Genomic DNA, 22,305 nt, shown 5'->3' with positions numbered 1-22,305 from the left:
CCTTAACCCCAAACCCTAAACCTTTAAGCCTAAAATATAAATTTAACAAATTCACGTTTCTTGTTTTCCTACCTTGTCAGGACATTCTGGTGACTTGTCAGGACATTCTGGTCCTGATAATGTAGGAAAACATATACACACACACACACCACACACAACCTCCCTCGCACCTCGCACACCTCAAACACCCCTCACACACTCTGTAGGCCTGGTCTGATTTGTGTTTTTCACCCTCCTGAGCCTGTCCTCCTCCCTAACCCCACCTCTACATCATCCTCTCCCCAGACACCACTGTGCTGTAAGGGCTTCTATGGGCCAGACTGCACCCCCTGTCCTGGAGGGTTCAACACCCCCTGCTCCCGTCGCGGACAGGTGAGACACACCACTTAACCAATTTATCCCTTAACCACTTAACCAATCTGACTGAGGATAATCTATGCAGTGATTGGCATAATCCTCATCTTTGTGTTTATGTACAGTATGTAGGTATTCATACTGATTTTCTACCATGTGTCTTAGTGTTCTGAGGGGATCGAGGGAAACGGGACATGTGTCTGTGAGACCAACTTCAAAGGCTCCCGGTGCCACTACTGCTCCAACCCCAACAAATACGGACCGGCCTGCGACAAAAGTACACCCCCGTCTTAGACATTCTATATTGACACAGGGACATATCAGTGTCCCCAGATGATGACACGTCTGTCTCATGTTGATGATGTGTCTCTCCCCTTCTGTCCCTAGCTTGTGACTGTATCCATGGTGTGTGTGATAACCGTCCCGAGGCAGACGGGCGTTGTAAGGTGGACTCCTGCCAGCCGGGCTACACTGGCCAGTACTGTGAACGCCACACCCAGGCCTGTGGCCCCCAGGTGACCTTCTGTCATGCCTACGCAAAGTGTGACTTCAACGGAGGGGCAGTCAAGTGAGTGTGCAGGCTTCACTGCGGCCTTGTTGGGGATGATGGTATAACAATAGAATCCCTTTCTCTCACTCAATGTTCTAAATTCTCAAGACAACACAGTGTTTTGTATCCAAGATTTCCCTCCTGCAAAAGTTTGTTTTAAGTAAAAGGCGTGTTTTTTATGTGTGTGAAGGTGTGTGTGTAAGCCTGGATTCCAAGGTGATGGGATCACGTGCGTGGATACGGACCCCTGTGCCCAGCCGAACCGTGGAGGATGCGATGTGAATGTAAGCACAGAAAACACACAATGTACGAAAACCATACATCTCACCATCAACGTATTTCAGTACCTTTTCCAATGTAACATTTTAGATCTGTTTTTCACCTTAGCATGGTAGCCTGCTTGCTGTACTGAGCTGTTCTGACTGTGTTCTCCACTACCCCCTACAGGCCAAGTGTATAAAGACAGGGCCAGGCTCACACACATGCCATTGTTTGGCAGGGTGGAGGGCGGACGAGGATGAGTGCCAGCCTATCAATGACTGCCTGGGCGCTGATAGAGGGGGCTGCCATCCCAATGCCACCTGTATTTACGTGGGCCCTGGACAGGTGAGAGAGGGAGGTAGGGCATCAAACTCCCAAAACAGTCTGACTGACAATGCTATGTTGTTCGTATCTTTTCTCCCCTACCATCTATCTTATCCCATCCATTCAGAAAAGCCCAAAGACTCCAGTTGATCCTATGCATGTTCCTATTTCCAAATGCAGAGCGGCTGTGCGTGCAAGAGTGGTTTCCGTGGAAATGGGAGGGAGTGCGAGGCGAACAATCCGTGCGTGGCACAAAATGGCGGCTGTCATTATCTGGTGGGTGCCCACTACTTCTCATTGGCTAAGTATTGACCAATAGAATCACAGACCATAATACTGAATGACTGAGATGATAGCCTTTGACCTCATGAACTTTGATCTACTTTCTCTCCTACAGGCAAGCTGTCTCTACGTGTCCGGTGCATGGAAGTGTGTGTGTGAGGATGGATACACAGGTGACGGAGAGGTGTGCTACGGCAATGTGGGACAGGTGAGCACTTCCTACGTTATTGCCAAGACAGGTAGCCACATATGGCTTAGGATTGGGGGACTGACATACCTACTCTGATCTGAATAACAAACCTAACCTCCACTGTGTCTCTGTAGGAGTTGATGGCCCTTCCTGATGTCACTGAATTCGCCAAATGGGTGACTGTGAGTTTGACTTAACCATTGTCATTTCTCATCGTTTTACAGGAGGGGGGTTTTGAGTTTTCCCTGTGTTGTTAATGCTGTTGTTCAGATTCTTCATTGTCTGAATAAGAAACAACTTATTTTCACTTCTGACATCCTGTATCAATAAGGAGACATCACACCACACTCTTAGAAAAAAAGGTGCTATCTAGAACCTAAAATAGTTATTCGGGTGTCCCCATAGGAGAACCCTTTGAAGAACCCTTTTTGGTTCCAGGTAGAACTCTTTTGGGTTCCATATAGAACCTTTTCTACAGAGGGTTCTACCTGGAACCAAAAAGGGTTATCCTATGGGGACAGCCGAAAAACACTTTTGGAACCCTTTTTTCTAAGAGTGCATAGTGTAAGCTTCAGGAACGTTTAGTAAGATACAACCGGATATGGTTATAGAGCATTATGGGTACTGTAGTGCATACTGCTACAATCTGCACAAGGTCATATTCACAACTCACCATTACCTTCTGTTAGCCTGCTAGTATGCCTGTAAGATGCTGGTCGGATGGTTTTAGGTCATCATGGCATTTAGTATTTTATTTTGTCTCCTCCCCTCTCCCAGGACACAGGCATTTCCCAACTGCCACTCATGAACAGTCAGAACATAACTCTGCTGGTGCCGTCCACAGCAGCCACAGACAAGATGACCAAAGAGGACAAGGACTTCTGGACAACCCAGGGGAACTTACCCAGTATCATCAAGTAAGACCTGGGTCATATTCATTAGGCACCAAATGAAAGAATATGGCCTGAAACAGGAAGAGATTACCTGGACTTGTCCAATAAGAACCTTTTTTATTTTCCATTGGACAACTTTCTAAAACATTTTGGTATAGGCATTGAGATTCTTCCATTGTGATAATCCTTATTTCTGATTATACCCTGATAGAAATCACATGATCCAAGGTGTCTACTCGTTAGCTGACCTACGGAACGCATCCTCCACCTTGCAGCTCACTTCCTTTCTGAAGAAGGCTCTTCCTGTTACTATTACCAATGAGGTGAGTTTAGAGGCAGGTTTTATCCTAAGCTTGAAGTGAACAGGAACTGTGATACTGTAACACATGACCTGAAGTTAACCCTGTATTGTCTGTCAGTCCACAGGGATTGGAGGAGCCACCATAACAACCGCAAATGTGGCTTCAACCAATGGACTGATCCACATTATTGACACAGTGTTGGTTCCAGAGAGGAGTCTAAGTGAGGGGCTGCTGGAGCTGCTTGCACAGAGGCCAGAGTTCTCCCTGTTCAGGAGTTACCTTGTTGTACGTACATTATAAGGCTTCTATTCTTTTCATCCAAGCCACACGCTCATACAGCACCCAAACTCTCTTTTTTGAAGAGAGCACTCTGATGAACAACCCCAGCCTTATCAATGTCTTATTAATGTTCTCCATTAAAATACTTGTGATTCCATAAGCAGCCATATCTGAGGACAATGTCTGTCTCTGTCTGCTCCCTCTCAGCATCATAACCTGACAGAGGAGATAGAGCAGGCCTCGGCGTACACAGTGTTTGCTCCAACAGACAGTGCTGTCCTCGAGTACCTCAAGAATACCGCTTCGGACACCATGGTACCTCAAATTATTTTGTGATCTTGTTACACATTGTGTTTGTGGATGCGAGTGTGCGTGCTTATATAATGTATGAACTGTATAGTACTGTGTGTGCTTTGGTTGTTGTCAGGACCTGAATACGACGCGGTACCACATAGTGCTGTCTGATAGGTTGATGAGGATAGACCTGCTGGGTGGAGCCTACAAGGAGACCATGCTGGGGTTCTCCTACCAGCTAGGCATCTTACCCAGGGATGACAAGGTATTTTTATTATGGGATGCTCTGGGAATTCTGTTTGTGTTCTTCTGCTAGTGTTGTATCAGCCATATTGGATGTAGTCTACTGCTGTTTGAGTCCTCTCAAAATGTGGTGCTTCTTTTTTCTTCTCTTCTCTTCTCTTCTCTTCTCTTCTCTTCTCTTCTCTTCTCTTCTCTTCTCTTCTCTTCTCTTCTCTTCTCTTCTCTTCTCTTCTCTTCTCTTCTCTTCTCTTCTCTTCTCTTCTCTTCTCTTCTCTTCTCTTCTCTTCTCTTCTCTTCTCTTCTCTTCTCTTCTCTTCTCTTCTTTTCTCTCTCCTCTGTAGTTGTTTGTGAATGAGGCCCAGGTAAATGTGTCAGACATCCAGGGTGGTAAAGGGGTGATCCACGGCCTATCTGCAGTCCTAGATATCACCAAAAATCGCTGCGACATCCAGCAATTCAAGACATTTCCGGTACAGCTTAATCAATACCCCTTTCTTCCTTTTTCTAAACATTTGACATGAATTTTCTCAGATAATTCTTCATTCATCTTTTGTCTGAAGGGATCCTGTCAAGACTGCTTCTACCCACAATACAACACCTGTCCAGCCGGATCTACCCCAATGGTATGATACCTTTCAAGTATATCCAGCTACTGTATAGTGGATCCAAAATGGCTGTCATGTTTCATGAATTACTCTCTGTGTTATGGCTGTTTTCCCTACAGACATTGGTCAGGAAAAAGTGTATGTTCCGTCGGGTCTACGAGGGGGAACAGCTGCTCAGCCTCGGCTGCAAGACCATCTGCAAGAACACTACCATTGTACGTGAGACACCAGTAGCACCACTAGCACTGTGTTGGAATCACTGGAATACTACCACACCTCGGACTGCATCCCACCCTATTCCCTATATAGTCCACTATTTTTGACCAGGGCCCATAGGGAACAGGGTGTAATTTGGCATGCATCCCTAGTCTAGAATGTGTCACTGGTGTAGAAACAAAAAGCACTGTTAACATCATTTGTTAGCATTGTGTTTGCATATTTCTTACACATATTCAATGGTTTAAATCCAAGAAGAGGAATCAACAAGGGTCTAGAGAAGCTCTACCTGAGTGAGGGAATTGACAGGCAGTGATGCTCTACCTTTACGCCAATTGGAAGTGAGAGTAGAAGTGTGTCCCTGTGAGTGACTCTAGCTCCCCCTGTAGGTGCGGAGGTGCTGTGGCGGGTTCTACGGGGAGCACTGTGAGCCGTGTCCAGGGCCCAAAGGCCAGCCCTGCTATGGGAACGGGGTGTGCCAGGACGGGACCAACGGTACAGGGGTGTGCCAATGTAAGAAGGGCTTCAACGGGACCGCTTGTGAAACGTGTCAGGAGGGCAAATACGGCATCCACTGTGACCAAGGTACTGTGACCAAGGTACTGTAGTAATGTACTGTACGCTCTTAGAAAAAAAGGTGCTATATAGAACCTAAAAGGGTTCTTTGGCCCCATAGGAGAACCCTTTGAATAACCCTTTTTGGTTCCAGGTAGAACCCTTTTGGGTTTCATGTAAAACCCTTTCCACAGAGGGTTCTACATGGAACCCAAAAGGGTTCTACCTGGAACCAAAAAGGGTTCTTCTATGGGGACAGCCGAAGAACCATTTTGGAACTATTTTTTCTAAGAGTGTAGTAATATAGCGTCCACTGTGACCAAGGTACTGTCGCAAGATATATCCACTATAAACTTGCCACTACAATATAGAATCCAACAATTCAACATTGGGATGCTTTTGCATTACAGAAACACAATCAACATCTACACTACTATCAACAGCATAGTTTTCTCTCTCTCTCTCTCTCTCTCTCTCTCTCTCTCGCTCTCTCTCTCTATCTCTCTCTCACTCTCTCTCTCTCTGTCTTTCTGTCTCCGCCCCTCTCTCGCTCTACAGACTGTAGGTGTAAGAACGGCCGGTGCAATGACGGTATCCATGGAGATGGGACTTGCGAGTGTGATGCGTATTGGAGAGGGATCACCTGTGATGATAGTATGTACTGTATGACAGTACATGTGCTGGAGTTGTTCTTATTTTTTATTAGTATAATTTTAGCTCCTTGCATTTACTCTTTCAAGTATGTATGACAGGGTGATTGCCTGATAAGTGGGCCACAGAGCAGGAGGGTCATTCTTGAGTTGTGGTGGCATTTCGAGAAAATTACATTAAATTGCATACATATACAGTATATATGTTTTAAAAAGTATCTACCCATTCTAAATCAACTGACAGAGGAGAGAGATCAGGCCATTAACCCTTTAACTAGGTCATTAACCCTTTAACTACAGTGATATGATTAATACTTTTGCTCACAATGTAATTTCCCTTTATTTAAATTGAGTAACACCAATGACAGTTTTTATTTAGACACACCAAATTATCAATGGAATCCTCAAATGTATGACATACTAAAAGGGTGTGATTACCTAATATGTAAAATGTATGCACACATGAATAAAAGCATCTGCTAAAAGGCAAATATTATTATTATATTAATAATTCTATTTAATATAGACCCCTCCCCCAATAACAGTTTGCAACTGTAGGGCATGCTCAAGGTCCTTGCATATATTTGTAAAGAGTGATTTTCAAGGCAGTAACACAAATTACATAAAACATACAGTGGGGTCCGAAGTTATTGACACCCTTGATAACGATTTATAAAAAATGACTGTATAAATAAATAATTCAAATACTTAGAGTTCATAGTGTATGCTTTAAAAAAATGGGGAAATTTTATTATTATATACTAATACATTTGCTCAGAGAAAAATATTTTGTTTAACAAGTAATCAAAACATTTTTTCAAAAAAAGGTAGGGGTAAAAATGATTGACACTCCTGTTTTCAATAACTTTCAATACCTCACCTTGCTAGGATAACTGCACTGAGCCTTTTTCTAAAATGTTTTGTGAGTAGGAGAACACATTGGGAGGTATCTTAGACCATTCCTCCATACAGAATCCTTCCAGATCCTTGATATCCTTCATCTGTGCTTATGGACTGTCCTCTTCAATTCAAACCACAGGTTTTCAATGGTCCAGATTTTGTGGCCAACTAACCATTTCTTTGTGGATTTTGATGTGTGCTTGGGGTTATTGTGTTGCTGGAAGATCCACTTGTGGCCAAGTTTCAGCCTCCTGGCAGAGGCAACCAGATTTGTGGCTAAAATGTCCTGTTAATCATTTCTGACCCCACTGTATTATATATAAAAATAAAAAGCATTTAATAGCATTCTTTGTTTTTATTAATCTATACAAATATGAAATACTTTTTATTTACTTTCTAGAATTCAAATAATAGACAGATATCTCTAAATCCCCAAAACATGTCACTACAACTACTCATCACTACGGGGACAAGACAATTTGCATATCCTAAGTACTTTAAAGAATACATACAAATACAGTTTTGCAGTACAGAGGACTTGCATTTTGGTTTATTATTGATAAACAGTTCAATATCAACAAAAACATGTAGGATGTGTAACTTTTTGTCATTTTAAAGTGTTTTTCATGGTTGCAAAGGCGAGGGACGCAAATGCCACGGCACAGGACGTATCCTACCAAGGGACTTTAGTCCCACCTCTAACAGACATACAAAAAAAACACACATTTATTACAAGTACATGTTACATGGGCATTTGATCTCACATGAATCATATCAATGTTATAGGATCATCTCATATTGTGTTCATGATACTGTAACATGACAATGTAAAAAATGTAATCCCTGTTTGCTGTGTTTCAGAGATCACTAGAGAAGAGAACTGTGGGGACAGGAAGTGCCACACCAGTGCAATGTGAGTGAACTCACTCTGACTTCAGCTTCCCACCACTCTATGATGTGATTATGTTGAAATCAAACCATTTCAGCACAGCAAGTCGGTGAAACGGTTCTTACATCTCTTAGTTATAAACTGTGGTTCCATCTCTTCTCCTCTTTTGCATCTATCTCACAGGTGTGTAGTAGGTCGCTGTGAATGTTTGGCAGGGTTTCAGGGTAACGGCACTGACTGCAAAGGTATCCTTCCCATCACTTCCCAGCATGCACTATTATGCTGGTACATTAACTGCTATAAACTATACATGACTACTACACAGGAAACTAGGTGTAACAAAGCTGTGTGTGTGTGTGTGTGTGTGTGTGTGTGTGTGTGTGTGTGTGTGTGTGTGTGTGTGTGTGTGTGTGTGTGTGCAGCAAAAGATGCCTGCAAAGACAATAACGGAGCCTGCAGTCCTCACGCTGTGTGTAAGAGGACTCTCCCAGGACGCAGGCAGTGTGTGTGTAACACAGGATATCATGGCGATGGGGTGGTGTGTGTACGTAAGTATGGGTTTTTAATCTACACACTTTGACGGGTCAGGGGCTGAAATAATGTTGAGTTTCAGCTGTGTTTGTTCAATTTGTTATCTAGGGTTGGGCTACCACTGAAAGAAATGGTAAGAAAGTATTTGTGAAATGTTAATATAAAACTTTGTTTTATTTTTCCTCAGAGATCAACCCCTGTCTGGATGGTAGAGGAGGCTGCCATGTGAATGCAGACTGTATTCACACTGGACCTAACAAAGTAAGTCAGTCAGTTGGTCAGTTGTGTGTGTTTGGTGTCCATCAATCTGTTGTAAAAAAAATGAACTGACTTATTTCATGTTTTCTATCCAGACGTCATGTGTGTGCAGCCAAGGCTACACAGGAGATGGGAAGGAGTCTTGTACGGTTGTCAACCTCTGTCGAATGGTACATCTCTAATCTCTCCCTCAATAAAGTGTCAATGTAGTGAACAGTGTAACAGTGTAGTGAGCAGTGTAACAGTGTGGTGAACAGTGTAACAGTGTGGTGAACAGTGTAACAGTGTAGTTAACAGTGTGGTGAACAGTGCAACAGTGTGGTGAACAGTGTAACAGTGTGGTGAACAGTGTAACAGTGTGGTGAACAGAGTAACAGTGTGGGGAACAGTGTAACAGTGTGGTGAACAGTGTAACAGTGTGGTGAACAGTGTAACAGTGTGGTGAACAGTGTTACATCGTGGTGAACGATGTAACAGCGTGATGAATCATGTAACAGCGTGGTGAACAGTGTAACAGTGTGGTGAACAGTGTACCAGTGTAGTGAACAGTGTAACAGTGTGGTGAACAGTGTAACAGTGTGGTGAACAGTGTAACAGCGTGGTGAATAGTGTTACAGCGTGGTGAACGGTGTAACAGCGTGATGAATCATGTAACAGTGTGGTCAACAGTGTAACAGTGTGGTGAACAGTGTACCAGTGTAGTGAACAGTGTACCAGTGTAGAGAACAGTGTAACAGTGTGGTGAACAGTGTAACAGTGTGGTGAACAGTGTTACATCGTGGTGAACGATGTAACAGCGTGATGAATCATGTAACAGCATGGTGAACAGTGTAACAGTGTGGTGAACAGTGTACCAGTGTAGTGAACAGTGTAACAGTGTGGTGAACAGTGTAACAGTGTGGTGAACAGTGTAACAGCGTGGTGAACAGTGTTACAGCGTGGTGAACAGTGTAACAGCGTGATGAATCATGTAACAGCGTGGTGAACAGTGTAACAGTGTGGTGAACAGTGTACCAGTGTAGTGAACAGTGTAACAGTGTAGAGAGCAGTGTAACAGTGTGGTGAACAGTGTAACAGTGTGGTGAACAGTGTAACAGTGTGGTGAACAGTGTAACAGTGTGGTGAACAGTGTAACAGTGTGGTGAACAGTGTACCAGTGTAGTGAACAGTGTAACAGTGTAGTGAACAGTGTAACAGTGTGGTGAACAGTGTAACAGCGTGAATAATTATGTAACAGCGTGGTGAATAGTGTTACAGCGTGGTGAACGGTGTAACAGCGTGATGAATCAAGTAACAGCGTGGTCAACAGTGTAACAGTGTGGTGAACAGTGTACCAGTGTAGTGAACAGTGTACCAGTGTAGAGAACAGTGTAACAGTGTGGTGAACAGTGTAACAGTGTGGTGAACAGTGTTACATCGTGGTGAACGATGTAACAGCGTGATGAATCATGTAACAGCATGGTGAACAGTGTAACAGTGTGGTGAACAGTGTACCAGTGTAGTGAACAGTGTAACAGTGTGGTGAACAGTGTAACAGTGTGGTGAACAGTGTAACAGCGTGGTGAACAGTGTTACAGCGTGGTGAACAGTGTAACAGCGTGATGAATCATGTAACAGCGTGGTGAACAGTGTAACAGTGTGGTGAACAGTGTACCAGTGTAGTGAACAGTGTACCAGTGTAGAGAGCAGTGTAACAGTGTGGTGAACAGTGTAACAGTGTGGTGAACAGTGTAACAGTGTGGTGAACAGTGTAACAGTGTGGTGAACAGTGTAACAGTGTGGTGAACAGTGTACCAGTGTAGTGAACAGTGTAACAGTGTAGTGAACAGTGTAACAGTGTGGTGAACAGTGTAACAGCGTGAATAATTATGTAACAGTGTGGTGAACAGTGTAAAAGTGTGGTGAACAGTGTAACAATGTAGTAAACAGTGTAACAGTGTGGTGAACAGTGTAAATGTAGTGAACAGTGTAACAGTCTGGTGAACAGTGTAACAGTCTGGTGAACAGTGTAAACATGTGGTGAACAGTGTAAATGTAGTGAACAGTGTAACAGTGTGGTGAACAGTGTAACAGTGTAGAGAACAGTGCAACAATGTAGTAAACAGTGTAACAGTGTGGTGAACAGTGTAAATGTAGTGAGCAGTGTAATAGTGTGGTGAAGAGTGTAAATGTAGTGAACAGTGTAACAGTCTGGTGAACAGTGTAAACATGTGGTAAACAGTGTAAATGTAGTGAACAATGTAACATCGTGAATAATTATGGAACAGTGTGGTGAACAGTGTAACAGTGTGGTGAACAGTGTGGTGAACAGTGTAACAGTGTGGTGAACAGTGTAACAGTGTAGTGAACAGTGTAACAGTGTAGTGAACAGTGTAACAGTGTAGTGAACAGTGTAACAGTGTGGTGAACAGTGTAACCATGTGGTGAACAGTGTAACAATGTAGTGAGCAGTGTAACGGTCTGGTGAACAGTGTAACAGTGTGGTGAACAGTGTAACAGTGTGTTGAGCAGTGTAACAGTGTGGTGAACAGTGTAACAGTGTGGTGAACAGTGTAACAGTGTGGTGAACAGTGTAGTGAACAGTGTAACAGTGTGGTGAACAGCGTAACAATGTGGTGAACAGTGTAATTGTAGTGAACAGTAACAGTCTGGTGAAAAGTGTAAATGTAATGAACAATGTAACAGTGTGGTGAACAGTGTAACAGTGTGGTGAATCGTGTAACAGTGTGGTGAATCGTGTAACAGTGTGGTGAATCGTGTAATAGTGTAGTGAACAGTGTAACAGTGTGGTGAACAGTGTAACAGTGTGGTGAACAGTGTAACAGTGTGGTGAACAGTGTAACAGTGTGGTGAACAGTGTAACATTGTGGTGAACATTGTAAATGTAGTGAACAGTGTAACAGTGTGGTGAACAGTGTAACAGTGTGGTGAACAGTGTTATAGCGTGGTGAACGGTGTAACAGCGTGATGAATCATGTAACAGTGTAGTGAACAGTGTAACAGTGTAGTGAACAGTGTAACAGTGTGGTGAACATTGTAAATGTAGTGAACAGTGTAACAGTGTGGTGAACAGTGTAACAGTGTGGTGAACAGTGTAACAGTGTGGTGAACATTGTAAATGTAGTGAACAGTGTAACAGTGTGGTGAACAGTGTAACAGTGTGGTGAACAGTGTAAATGTAGTGAACAGTGTAACAGTGTGGTGAACAGTGTAACAGTGTGGTGAACAGTGTAATTGTAGTGAACAGTGTAACAGTCTGGTGAAAAGTGTAAATGTAGTGAACAGTGTAACAGTGTGGTGAACAGTGTAACAGTGTGGTGAATCGTGTAACAGTGTGGTGAATTGTGTAACAGTGTGGTGAATCGTGTAATAGTGTAGTGAACAGTGTAACAGTGTGGTGAACAGTGTAACAGTGTGGTGAACAGTGTAACAGTGTGGTGAACAGTGTAACAGTGTGGTGAACATTGTAAATGTAGTGAACAGTGTAACAGTGTGGTGAACAGTGTAACAGTGTGGTGAACAGTGTTATAGCGTGGTGAACGGTGTAACAGCGTGATGAATCATGTAACAGTGTAGTGAACAGTGTAACAGTGTGGTGAACAGTGTAACAGTGTGGTGAACAGTGTGACAGTGTGGTGAACAGTGTAACAGTGTGGTGAACATTGTAAATGTAGTGAACAGTGTAACAGTGTGGTGAACAGTGTAACAGTGTGGTGAACAGTGTAACAGTGTGGTGAACATTGTAAATGTAGTGAACAGTGTAACAGTGTGGTGAACAGTGTAACAGTGTGGTGAACATTGTAAATGTAGTGACCAGTGTAACAGTGTGGTGAACATTGTAACAGTGTGGTGAACAGTGTAACAGTGTGGTGAACATTGTAAATGTAGTGAACAGTGTAACAGTGTGGTGAACAGTGTAACAGTGTGGTGAACAGTGTAAATGTAGTGAACAGTGTAACAGTGTGGTGAACAGTGTAAATGTAGTGAACAGTGTAACAGTGTGGTGAACAGTGTAACAGTGTGGTGAACATTGTAAATGTAGTGAACAGTGTAACAGTGTGGTGAACAGTGTAACAGTGTGGGAACAGTGTAACAGTGTGGTGAACATTGTAAATGTAGTGAACAGTGTAACAGTGTGGTGGTCCTCTTGGCAGAAACACGGGGACTGCCACAGGTACGCCAGGTGTAATATGACTGGTCCAGGGGAACGCAGCTGCACCTGTATGGACGGATACGTGGGCGACGGCATCACCTGTAAAGGCACTGTGGGCAAGGTGAGTAGGACAGGAGACTACAAATAGCAGTAAAAGTTCAATTTGTTTGGCATTTGTAAGTACACATACACACACCTCTTTTCCCACTTTCTTTCCCTTTCGCTCTCTCACTCACTCACTCTTCATTCGATCTTTGATTAGTGTTTATCTTTTTCATCCACAGGAGCTTCTCACCAGGAAACTGAGGGATTTCTATCTTGGGTTGATGGTGAGTCTCTCACTGACCAATAGAACACTTTTATTTATGTTCTGGATTAAGTTATACATCCTAGTGAGAAAGGCACAACACAATCCCTGTTTACTAAAATATTAGCAAATGAACTGAAGATCTTGTTGGTTGAACGTTGTTTGTTTTCAGATAGCAGATATCTCTCTGAAGGGCCGGGGTCCATTCACAGTCTTTGCTCCAACAGCTGAGGCCTTCGCCCAGGGGGAAATGGTAGGAAAGTGTGTGTGTGTGTGTGTGTGTCTGTGTGTGTGTACATGCACCTGTTTCTATATGTCTGTGTGTGACTTGCTCTTAGGCAAAAGAGTTTAGGCATTCCTCGAAGAGAGAGAAGATGGCCAAGATGCTTCGCTACCATATCGTGTCATGTCATACCCTATTGGCCAGCGACCTGACCACGCCCAGAAATCTGACCACTCTCATGGGAGACGTCTTGACCATCACCTACTCTGAGGTAACCAATGAGATTACCACACTCCCAGTGGATTATATTGGTTGCTTCAATGTCTGTGGATTATTATCCAAGATACCATTTATTATCATAACGGATTGGACATTATTTATATACCTTGAGACGTATAGAAGTATAGTATAGATGTTGCATCTGGTTCCTCTGCTACATTTGAGGAAGAGATTCCATGGTTGTGGTGAGAGATTTAAGGTATTCTGTCCTTGTTTCCAGGGTACCATCCTCATCAACAACATGGTGAAAGTGGTGCACAGTGATGACCCGAGCATCAATGGGATCATCCATGAGATTGACACCTTCATGATACCAGAGAGCCTGAAGAAGGCTGATGTGATAGAGGGGCCAGTATGTACAAAGACAGAGACTATTTGTAATCAATACACCTGTATAAATCTGTCATGGGATAACTCATCACCATCTCCCTGTCCCTCTTCCATCTCTCTATTTTCCCTCTTTCTCTCTTTCCCTCTCCATCTCTCCCTTCACAGTTGAACCTCACTGATGTGGCTGATCGTAATGGTTACAAGACCTTCTACAAACTGCTGTTGGTTAGTATTGTCCCTGTGAAGTTCCTATTTCCTTTATGGATTCTGAGAATAACAATCTAAAACGTCTCCCATAAAAAGTGTTAAAGAAGGTGTTCTTCTGTTTCGCCTGCAGGACACAGATGTGATGGCCATGGTGAACGACCCCCTCCACCAGCCCGTGACATTGTTCCTGCCGTCGGACCAGGCCATGGCCGCACTGCCCCAGGAGCAGAAAGACTTCCTTTACAACACACAGAACCGAGGACACCTGCTGGAGTACCTCAAATACCACATCCTCCGAGACACCAAGGTGTATGCAGCAGAGCTGGTTCACATGGATCCAATACGGACGCTCCAGGGATCCAAACTCAAAGCCAACTGTGGAGGGCTGGACAAGATAGTGAGTAAAACAAAGTAGTGGTGTGTTTGTACAACACTAACATGCAGAATAAAATAAATTTTGAGGCAAGAAAGGAAGGCCATCTTGTGGTATTTGGATTGACCCAAAAGCCAACATTTTCTGAGAGATGTACTTTTCTCCACAGGGTGAAATCTTCCTCAACGACGGGAACTGCCGAATCATCCAGAGGCACCTCCCCTTCAATGGTGGGATAGCCTATGGGATCGACTGTCTGCTGAACCCACCCAGTCTCGGGGGTCGCTGTGACAAACTGGAAACAGTCGATTTCCCGGTGAGTGTGACCATATCATACAGTAGATAGTCTTTTTTATTGCTAGCATGGAATAAGCTGATTAGAATTATTATTGTCTTCTAATGTTTTTTCTGTGTTTCTCCTGTGTGATAGCTACCCTGTGCATTCTGCACATCATCAACACGCTGCCCCCCTGGGTCCAAAGTCAAGGTATCTGTTCATCCGTCCATCCGTCGTAACTGTTATGTGAATATAACACTTGCATCTGTCCCCTACTAAATACTGCCCCTATATATGTATTCTACAGGAGGTGAAGAAATGTGACCTGCCCATGATATTGAATATGAATAAAGGCTGCCAGGCCATATGTACTTTGGTCCTCTGGCAACCCAAGTGCTGTCCTGGATTCTATGGACGTGACTGTCTGGGTAAGAACTCCCCAAAATTGCCTCAGATCTCCCTGATCATACCAATACTGCATCCCAAATTGCACCTTATTCCCTTTATAGTGCACTACTTGTCAAACGTACTAGGGAATAGGGTACTATTTGGAATGCATCCTAATACATAGGACAACAATGACAGTTGGTGGTGAAAATCCCATAAAGAATGTAATTCTCAAAGACTAGCTCCAAAAGTCTCATGTAGTCTCAGAAATATGATTGGCATTTGTTAAAGGTGTTTGAAGTGAAAGACTACAGATCTGAGTTGTTTCCCATCACGCCTTTGACTTCCTGTTTGTGTTTATCTCAAGTTTGTCCTGGCGGGAAGTCTTCTCCCTGTTTTAACCATGGAAAGTGTGATGACGGTCACCTAGGCAACGGTAACTGCACATGTGACACGGGTTTCCAGGGCGACGCCTGTGAGTTGTGTAAAGAAGGCCACTATGGACCGGACTGCACAGGTGTGTAGCATTCTAGTGTGGATACCTTAATCTCAAGATTTGTTGTGCTACCTTGTGTGAAGAATTTCATCTTGAACTTGTGTGGTTTAATTGTGTATCATCTTGAATCATTCTCCATACTGAATCTTGAACCAGACTTGTGATATGATGTCATTTTTTTTCCTCAGCATGTAACTGCACAGAGCATGGGTCATGTGAAGATGGCCTTAAAGGGACAGGCTCCTGTTTCTGTGAACAGGGCTGGACCGGGCAGCGCTGTGAGACACAACTAGGTAAAGAACCACAAGTTACAAAATGTCCACCACACAAAGGAAGACCAAGAGCCATCATCTTGAAATGGCAGTTTCTACTATATTTAAAATAGATTTTCTAACTGATATTTGTCATTTAAACTTTGATGTTAACTGTTCCTGTCACCCTTATCCCCCTCTCCCTAAAGCGGAGGGTCCAGTCTGCTCCCCAACCTGCTCTCAGAACGGCATATGCAAAGACAACAATACCTGCATATGTAGACTTTTCTACGAGGGAGACGGCATCAGCTGCATAGGTAATGGCCTGAGGAGACAACCCTGGAGTACTACAACACACACACACATTTACACACACACATCCCACACATGCAGACACATACTGTGTATACGCACATAAAACAATATATGTACATCACTGTTGATCACTGCTTCTCTTCTGTGTCATGAATTGCTCCTTTGGCTGTTCCTTCCTCCTTCTCTCCCCCACCCTCTAGTGGCCGACCTGTGTAAGTTCTGGAACGGTGGCTGTGCCAAGGGAGCTAAGTGCAGTCAGAAGGGGGAGAAGGTGAGCTGTACCTGCCCTAAGGGACACTCTGGGGACGGCTTCATCTGTCGGCCCATAGACCCTTGCTCCGTCGATGACAACGGGGGTTGCCACGAGCACGCCACCTGCACCATGACTGGGCCGGTAAGGGGTCAGCCACGGGGTGCCATGGGTACTACAGGGGTTGCTATGGTAACTTATTAGAGTACTTTTACTTGATCAAGTAAAAGTTAAATGTTATTGCTATTTGTAAGTACATGTACATACACCAGGTCAGCTATATGTCTGCTTTAAATATGAATTCATCTTTGTGTGTGTGTGTGTGTGTGTGTCTACAGGGAAAGAAGAAGTGTGTGTGTAAGGATAACTACATAGGGGACGGTGTGACATGTGAGGTGAAGGAGCTTCTTGTGAACCGTTGTCTCCAGGAGAACGCGCAGTGCCACTCTGACGCCCAGTGTACCGACCTTCACTACGAGGGTACGCCACACACACACATGCACGCACACACATGCACACACATACATACTGTACACTCCTCATATAGGAGTTTCATTTAAAGTCTGCAGAAGAATACATAGGATTTATATACAGTATTGCTCTTTTCTAAAACCCAAACGCACATATGTGGTGTGTGATATGCTGTGATGTTTACGTTTTCTACCTTTGGTACCCCCCCACCCACCACCCCCCACCAGACAGCACAGTTGGTGTGTTCCACTTCCGGTCCACCAAGGGACAGTACAAGCTGAACTACACATCGGCCCAGGAGGCCTGCACCGGAGAGGGGGGAACCATCGCCACATACACACAGCTCTCCTACGCACAGCAGGTGAGCACACACACATTAACACACACTAGCAAATATACACACAAACACATTTACACACACATAAAGACAGACACATACTATTCACTGTAGAGTTGCTAGCTAACACTCTGATGCCCCTGTCTCCAGGCCGGGCTCAACCTGTGTGCGGCTAGCTGGCTGGACCAGGCCAGAGTGGCCTACCCCACCACATACTCCAACCCCAAGTGTGGCTTTGGTCACGTTGGCATCGTAGACTACGGCTTACGCAGCAATCTCAGTGAGACCTGGGACACCTTCTGCTACAGGGTCAAGGGTAAGGGGGGGGGGGGGATCAGAGGAGGGAATGATTGAGAGGGGAGGGAGAGAGCGAGAGATGGCCCTCTTTATGTGTTTCAAATGTGTGTTTTATAAGGTGTTTCATAAGGTGTGTGTCTCCCAATCCAGAGGTGAAATGTGAATGTAAAGCAGGTTATATAGGAGATGGATACTCCTGCACTGGAAACCTCCTGCAGGTCCTCACTGAGAAGCCTACCTTCTCCAACTTCCTCTCTGTGAGTATCTGAATGGTATCATTCTATTCAGGTTATTATGTTCACTCACAATGGTTTGTTACTGATCCAGAGTCCTTTTTTCCTGCAGCAAATCCTGAACTACTCCCAGATGTCAGAGTCAGGAAAACAGTTTATGAAGCGCCTCAGTAACCTGACCATCCTGTCCACTCTGTTTGTACCTGATAATACCGGACTGTACCAGAACCAGGTACAAGAACACCCTGTCAGACACACTGACATGCATTATGCACACCCGGACATACAGTATGCACCCTCTCACACAGCTACTCACACACAGCCCTGTACATTACCACCAGAGATTTGTCAGATTTTTCCTGTTTGAAAAATAAAAAATGCTCATAAATTAAAAACGTTGTTTTAGAGAATTTGGCAGTATGTCCAACCGGCCTCACAAACGCAGACCACATGTAACCAGGCCAGCTCAGGACCTCCCCATCCGGCTTCTTCACATGCAGGATCGTCTGAGATCGTCTGAGACCTGTCACCCAGACAGCTGATGAAACTGTGGGTTTGCACAACCGAAGAATTTCTGCACAAACTGTCAGAAACCGTCTCTGAGTGCTCGTCTTGAACCAACTTCAGTGGGAAAATGCTCACCTTTCGATGGCCACTGGCACGCTGGAGAGGTGTGCTCTTCATGGATGAATCACGGTTTCAACTATACCGGGCAGATGGCAGACATGGCGTCATGTGGGCGAGCGGTTAACTGATGTCAACATCATGAACAGAGTGCCCCATGGTGGCGGTGGAGTTATGGTATTGGCAGGCATAAGCTACGGACAACGAACACAGTTGCATTTTATCGATGGCAATTTGAGTGCACAGAGATACCGTGATGAGATCCTGAGGCCCATTGTTGTGCCATTCATCCACCGCCATCACCTCATGTTTCAGCATGATCATGCACCATGTCGCAAGGATCTGTACACAATTCCTGGAAGTGGAAAATGTCCCAGTTCTTCCATGGCCTGCATACTCACCAGACATGTCACCCATTGAGCATGTTTGGGATGCTCTGGATCGACGTGTACGACAGCATGTTCCAGTTCCCGCCAATATCCTGCAACTTTGAGTAGCTAGCTTGTTCAATTATCTTAATTGGCATGCCTGCTGACAAAGTTGGTGGACTTTAGAAAAACAAGCAATTACTAAATGTACTGAATAAGACTCACATTCCTTTCAATCCTTTACCCATATTTTAGCAGAGATGCAAAGAAGCCTATTTAGTTTCTTTAAAAATATAACCACCAGTCAGGAGGATACAGACCACAGGAGGTTGGTGGCACCTTAATTGGGGAGGACGGGCTTGTGGTAATGGCTGGAGCGGAATAGGTGGAATGCTATCAAATACACCAAACACATGGTTTCCATGTGTTTGATGCCATTCCATTCGCTCTGTTCCAGCCATTATTATGAGCCGTCCTTCCCTCAGCAGCCTCCACTGATACAGACAGCTCAAGAGGTATGCTTAGATATGCATAAAAATAAACATAATTTTAATATAGAATTAAGCATAATGATTATGGCTCTAGATCGTAGGAAAAAGCTGTTCCAGGTGTTTGATAAATGCAAAATTCTCCAACCACCCCCTAGCCATCCTCACGTACTTTGTGCCCCCTCAGATTTTTGGAGTGCATGACTACAACTAGACATAACCAGAGAATAGACTTAGGGCTCAATCCAGGAAGTTCAGCGTTACAGCTTGATTGAAATTTTAAGGCAATATTCCCACGTTAGCGGAGACTACATTCACGGTAAACGCTGCATATGTCGACTCGATCGGAAATTACCTTTAAATGTCTATTGCGCAATCTTTAACGCTTCAGCGATACAGATTGAATAGAGTCCTTACTCACACGTATATGAACATGTATACAGTCTGTATAAATGTGTACACATACACTCTCCTGTGTTGTGCAGACACTGACCCACAGAGACATGGAGTACCATCTCTCGGAGGGCCGGGCCTTGGCCCTGAAGGACCTGACCAACGGCAGCCGTATCCGCACCCGGCTGGGCCAAAGTCTCATTGTCCTGGGTATCGCTGACTTCCTCAACCCCAAGGCCCTGGTGAGACATGGAGCAACAGTACCGTACACATCATCCCTGTACTTACTGTACTGTGTTCATTCACTCAGTGTACAACGCAGGTTTTCTGTTGTTTTTCAGTCCCCGTTATATGAACTTATTATATGTTGCTCTGTTTAACCAGGTCTCCTAGATTGGACTAAGATGTTTGAGAAAATTTGAAAATTAGCTACTGAACGAGCCTCATATACGTATATGTATTTTATAGAACAGAGATTACCACTGAAAATAACGTTTGACTTTATGATTGTATTCTCAGTGAGCTCAAACTTGCCCCTTCCTGATCTCTCTCTGTAGAGTTCCTCCCGTTATATCAACGATCGCTTCATCGTTGACTCCGACATCCTGGCATCCAATGGGATCATCCATGTGCTGCAGGGACCCCTCAAAGCCCCAACCCCTCGGATAGCGGTGAGATTACATAATAATAATAATATGCCATTTAGCAGACACTTTTATCCAAAGCAACTTACAGTCATGCGTGCATACATTTTTGTGTATGGGTGGTCCCGGGGATCGAACCCACTACCTTGGCGTGTTACAAGCGCCGTACTCTACCAGCTGAGCTACAGAGGACCACCCACATAATTTCCTGTTTAGTTTCTCTCCTTGATCTCTGATGAGATGTGGCTAAATTACTGGTCCTTGATCAGATTTATTGATAGTTGATGGTTAAGATTAGGACTGACTCAAATTGTGAGAACTGATCCTAAATCAGTTGTTAAGGTCAGGTATTGGACTCCTGTGTCTGACCTCTGACCCTATCTGTGATTGGTCCCCCAGCTCCACGCGAGTCACAAGGCAGGGATGGGGATTGGAGTTGTGCTACTGATCATGCTGATGGCTGGGGCTGGGTTTGTAGGCTACCACTTCTACACCCACAAGACCAAACCATTCCAGTTCCACTACTTTAAGGTGAGTGTGTTTGTTGCACAACATTCAGACCAGTGGTGGTTAGTGCCGTTTATGAGGGAGGACACATTTTTTTTTTCATGAGCATGGCCTTATTTCTATTATAGCATATTGGATGACTGTCATTCATATTCCATTCACCCAGTTCAATGTAACATCGATAGGTTTAGGCTACTACGTGATACTCACATTTTCCCTATACCCATCATGAGGTTGTTCCAACCTAGCCTATAAATGAAAGTTTACAACGTAGCTGCACACAGGTCGAGAGAAAATGTAAGTCTATGGAAGGGGGAGAGAACCAATATTCTCCTAGGTTTTGTATTGAAGTCAATGTACCAAGAGGAGGACGGACGCCAGCTGTCCTCCGGCTACACCGTGGTGCTACCCTACAGAGTGCTGTTGAGGCTACTGTGACATGTCCATATATTTAGTATAGTTTTATCTAAAAATAATAACTTTTTAAACATGACAATTTTTATGAAATTCACTGAGGATGGTCCTCCCCTTCCTCCTCTGAGTCTCCACTCAGCACAGCACAGCCACATCATTCAACTATGACCTTTTGTCTCATTGCAGGCAATCAGCTGTTTACTGATATTCAGATACTGTTTATTAAGAAGCTAAATGTATAATAAAACGTGGGGAACCTCGAACTTGATAATTGACCTTTGCCCGCTTTTGCAGGATGAGGACGAGACGCCTCCAGACTGTAACCCTGCCATCTGCAACCCCAGTATCGTTAACCCCACGTACGACTCCGCCCCTGCCACAAGTGAACCAGTTTCATCTCAGCTTCCTGTAAGTGATCCCACCCTATTTTCTTTGTATACCAAGCACTGGAGAAAAAAATATGTGCATGAATATGAATGCCATTGAACTGTGTGTGGTACAAAGTGAAAAGTAGCCACTTTACTCTAGGGGTGATACCATAACTCCAGATGACATATGAATGTGTGTTAACAGGAGGAGGAGGACAAGCACCAGGTGGTAGAGGGTGGCCCGTATGACCTGCTCCAGGACTGCTGAGAGAGACGTCACAGTCCTCACTCTCCTCCGTCCTCTGGTAAAGCTGTGAGGAGTGCTGCTGCATGTTGTACACATGTTGACCAGTGGAGGGCAGCACTATGGGACTATTAAGCGCTCAATTCAATCCATATCGCTGAAGTTCAGCACTATAGCAGTATTGAAATTTAAAGGTAATTTCCGATTGCGGCGACATACGCAGCATTTACCGTGAATGTATTCTCTGAACATTGCCGTAAAATTTAAATCACGCTATAGCGCTAAACTTCCACGAAACAGATTGAATCGAGCCCGAAGACTACCATCTTTGGACTATTCTCCTCTGAGAGAGACAGTTGGACAGTGCCCTAAGGACAAAGAGGGCTCAGTCTCCCACAAAACAACCTCATTATGGACTCATTCTCAGTGCCTTGTCTAGTAATGTTACCAGTCTACCTGTGGCACAATCGGGAGCGTAAATGAAGTCTTATAC

The 22,305-nt window shown here is 44.2% G+C and overlaps 1 protein-coding gene across 1 annotated transcript in view; it reads left to right on the top strand.

Moving 5' to 3' along the window:
* LOC311140040 (stabilin-2-like) overlaps positions 1–21,836 on the top strand; it is a gene marked incomplete at both ends in the record, with an annotated part of 35,162 nt that extends 13,326 nt beyond the window's left edge. Inside the window, 47 exons of the mRNA XM_084175009.1 lie at positions 286–372; positions 520–631; positions 742–922; positions 1,095–1,188; positions 1,352–1,510; positions 1,670–1,765; positions 1,887–1,979; positions 2,096–2,143; positions 2,739–2,878; positions 3,066–3,177; positions 3,274–3,441; positions 3,643–3,750; positions 3,863–3,994; positions 4,314–4,442; positions 4,533–4,595; positions 4,697–4,792; positions 5,183–5,378; positions 5,907–6,002; positions 7,760–7,811; positions 7,971–8,032; positions 8,210–8,335; positions 8,506–8,579; positions 8,672–8,746; positions 12,731–12,850; positions 13,014–13,058; positions 13,209–13,289; positions 13,375–13,530; positions 13,759–13,890; positions 14,034–14,093; positions 14,206–14,472; positions 14,618–14,764; positions 14,879–14,935; positions 15,033–15,153; positions 15,480–15,629; positions 15,797–15,901; positions 16,069–16,176; positions 16,375–16,568; positions 16,763–16,904; positions 17,123–17,256; positions 17,383–17,548; positions 17,680–17,786; positions 17,875–17,994; positions 19,728–19,877; positions 20,193–20,306; positions 20,679–20,810; positions 21,495–21,608; positions 21,777–21,836. Coding sequence (XP_084031135.1) covers positions 286–372; positions 520–631; positions 742–922; positions 1,095–1,188; positions 1,352–1,510; positions 1,670–1,765; positions 1,887–1,979; positions 2,096–2,143; positions 2,739–2,878; positions 3,066–3,177; positions 3,274–3,441; positions 3,643–3,750; positions 3,863–3,994; positions 4,314–4,442; positions 4,533–4,595; positions 4,697–4,792; positions 5,183–5,378; positions 5,907–6,002; positions 7,760–7,811; positions 7,971–8,032; positions 8,210–8,335; positions 8,506–8,579; positions 8,672–8,746; positions 12,731–12,850; positions 13,014–13,058; positions 13,209–13,289; positions 13,375–13,530; positions 13,759–13,890; positions 14,034–14,093; positions 14,206–14,472; positions 14,618–14,764; positions 14,879–14,935; positions 15,033–15,153; positions 15,480–15,629; positions 15,797–15,901; positions 16,069–16,176; positions 16,375–16,568; positions 16,763–16,904; positions 17,123–17,256; positions 17,383–17,548; positions 17,680–17,786; positions 17,875–17,994; positions 19,728–19,877; positions 20,193–20,306; positions 20,679–20,810; positions 21,495–21,608; positions 21,777–21,836 — 5,481 coding nt within the window. The remainder of the gene's footprint in view (positions 1–285; positions 373–519; positions 632–741; positions 923–1,094; positions 1,189–1,351; positions 1,511–1,669; positions 1,766–1,886; positions 1,980–2,095; positions 2,144–2,738; positions 2,879–3,065; positions 3,178–3,273; positions 3,442–3,642; positions 3,751–3,862; positions 3,995–4,313; positions 4,443–4,532; positions 4,596–4,696; positions 4,793–5,182; positions 5,379–5,906; positions 6,003–7,759; positions 7,812–7,970; positions 8,033–8,209; positions 8,336–8,505; positions 8,580–8,671; positions 8,747–12,730; positions 12,851–13,013; positions 13,059–13,208; positions 13,290–13,374; positions 13,531–13,758; positions 13,891–14,033; positions 14,094–14,205; positions 14,473–14,617; positions 14,765–14,878; positions 14,936–15,032; positions 15,154–15,479; positions 15,630–15,796; positions 15,902–16,068; positions 16,177–16,374; positions 16,569–16,762; positions 16,905–17,122; positions 17,257–17,382; positions 17,549–17,679; positions 17,787–17,874; positions 17,995–19,727; positions 19,878–20,192; positions 20,307–20,678; positions 20,811–21,494; positions 21,609–21,776) is intronic.
* Positions 21,837–22,305: the final 469 nt, after the last annotated feature.

This window comes from Coregonus lavaretus (genome assembly GCF_964263955.1).
Source record: "Coregonus lavaretus genome assembly, chromosome: 13".
NCBI classification, from domain to species: domain Eukaryota; kingdom Metazoa; phylum Chordata; class Actinopteri; order Salmoniformes; family Salmonidae; genus Coregonus; species Coregonus lavaretus.
Note: the sequence above shows the minus strand (reverse complement) of the source record. Positions and strands in the feature narration are given on the sequence as shown.